This window comes from Sardina pilchardus, chromosome 5 (genome assembly GCF_963854185.1).
Source record: "Sardina pilchardus chromosome 5, fSarPil1.1, whole genome shotgun sequence".
Lineage (NCBI taxonomy): Eukaryota > Metazoa > Chordata > Actinopteri > Clupeiformes > Clupeidae > Sardina > Sardina pilchardus.
This window is the reverse complement of record NC_084998.1, coordinates 33,363,259-33,364,541: the sequence shown is the minus strand read 5'-3', so window position 1 is coordinate 33,364,541 and position 1,283 is coordinate 33,363,259. Positions and strand designations below refer to the sequence as shown.

The 1,283-nt window shown below is 59.2% G+C and overlaps 1 protein-coding gene across 1 annotated transcript in view; it reads left to right on the top strand.

The window, feature by feature from the left end:
* The first annotated feature begins 338 nt into the window (after nucleotides 1-338).
* sez6a (seizure related 6 homolog a) overlaps nucleotides 339-1,283 on the top strand; it is a 53,721-nt gene continuing 52,776 nt past the window's right edge. Inside the window, exon 1 of the mRNA XM_062537532.1 lies at nucleotides 339-765. Coding sequence (XP_062393516.1) covers nucleotides 339-765 — 427 coding nt within the window. The remainder of the gene's footprint in view (nucleotides 766-1,283) is intronic.

The window sequence follows — 1,283 nt, the reverse complement described above, 5'->3', positions numbered from 1 at the left end:
AGCTGAGCCCCAGAGGAGGGGACTCTGAGGGCGAGAGGGAGCTCAGCCTGGACACGGGCGGCGGTGGTGGGCCCATCGTGACCACGGCGTCTCCGCTGAGTGACCCCGCGCGGCAGCCGCGTCTGAAGGGCCTGCTGTTCCACGAGGCGCTGCTCACCAAGGACTTCAGCGGAGACCAGCACTTCTTCCAGCCGCCGCCCGCCACGCAGCCCTCCTCTTCGGCCCCTCCACCTGACGGCAGGGACCGCTCCTCCTCCTCGTCTCGCCACGTGCCCCACGAGGACGCGCCCGCCTTCTCCGACATCGCCACCACCGTCACCGTGGCCGCCACGTCGCCCATGACGACGGTCACCACGGCGCCGAGCATCTCAGGGAGCCTGGGGTCCGTGGCGCGGAAGGGGACCACCAAAGGCGTGGACAGGACGGCCGAAAAGGCGCCGCCGCCTACGACTCAAGCCTTGACCACGCCTGTCATTCAAACCACCTCCTCGCCAATCGGTGTCCAGGGACACACCCACTCGCCTTCAGCGGGGGCTGGACTCTCTGGTCCTCAGCCAATCAGCACGGACAGCACGCTGGCGCCTCCGGCCCTGACAACCTCCTTCAAGCGGGAGAAGTTCCGAGATAACAAGTCAGCGACAGCAAACGCTACAGGCAGCACGAGCGCTGTCACAACAGTGAAATCTCAGCCTTCAGCCAACGCAGACGAGAGTATGACCACCAGCACCATGACAACAACCGTCATCACCACCATGCAGTCATTAGGTAAGAGAGACCCGACACCATCACTACAACCACCATCACCACCATGCAGCCATTAGGTAAGAGAGACCCTACACCATCACTACAACCACCATCACCACCATGCAGTCATTAGGTAAGAGAGACCCTACACCATCACTACAACCACCATCACCACCATGCAGTCATTAGGTAAGAGAGACCCTACACCATCACTACAACCACCATCACCACCATGCAGCCATTAGGTAAGAGAGACCCTACACCATCACTACAACCACCATCACCACCATACAGCCATTAGGTAAGAGAGACCCGACACCATCACTACAACCGTCATCACCACCATGCAGTCATTAGGTAAGAGAGACCCTACACCATCACTACAACCACCATCACCACCACACAGCCATTAGGTAAGAGAGACCCGACACCATCACTACAACCACCATCACCACCATGCAGTCATTAGGTAAGAGAGACCCTACACCATCACTACAACCACCATCACCACCACGCAGTCATTAGGTAAGAGAGACCCT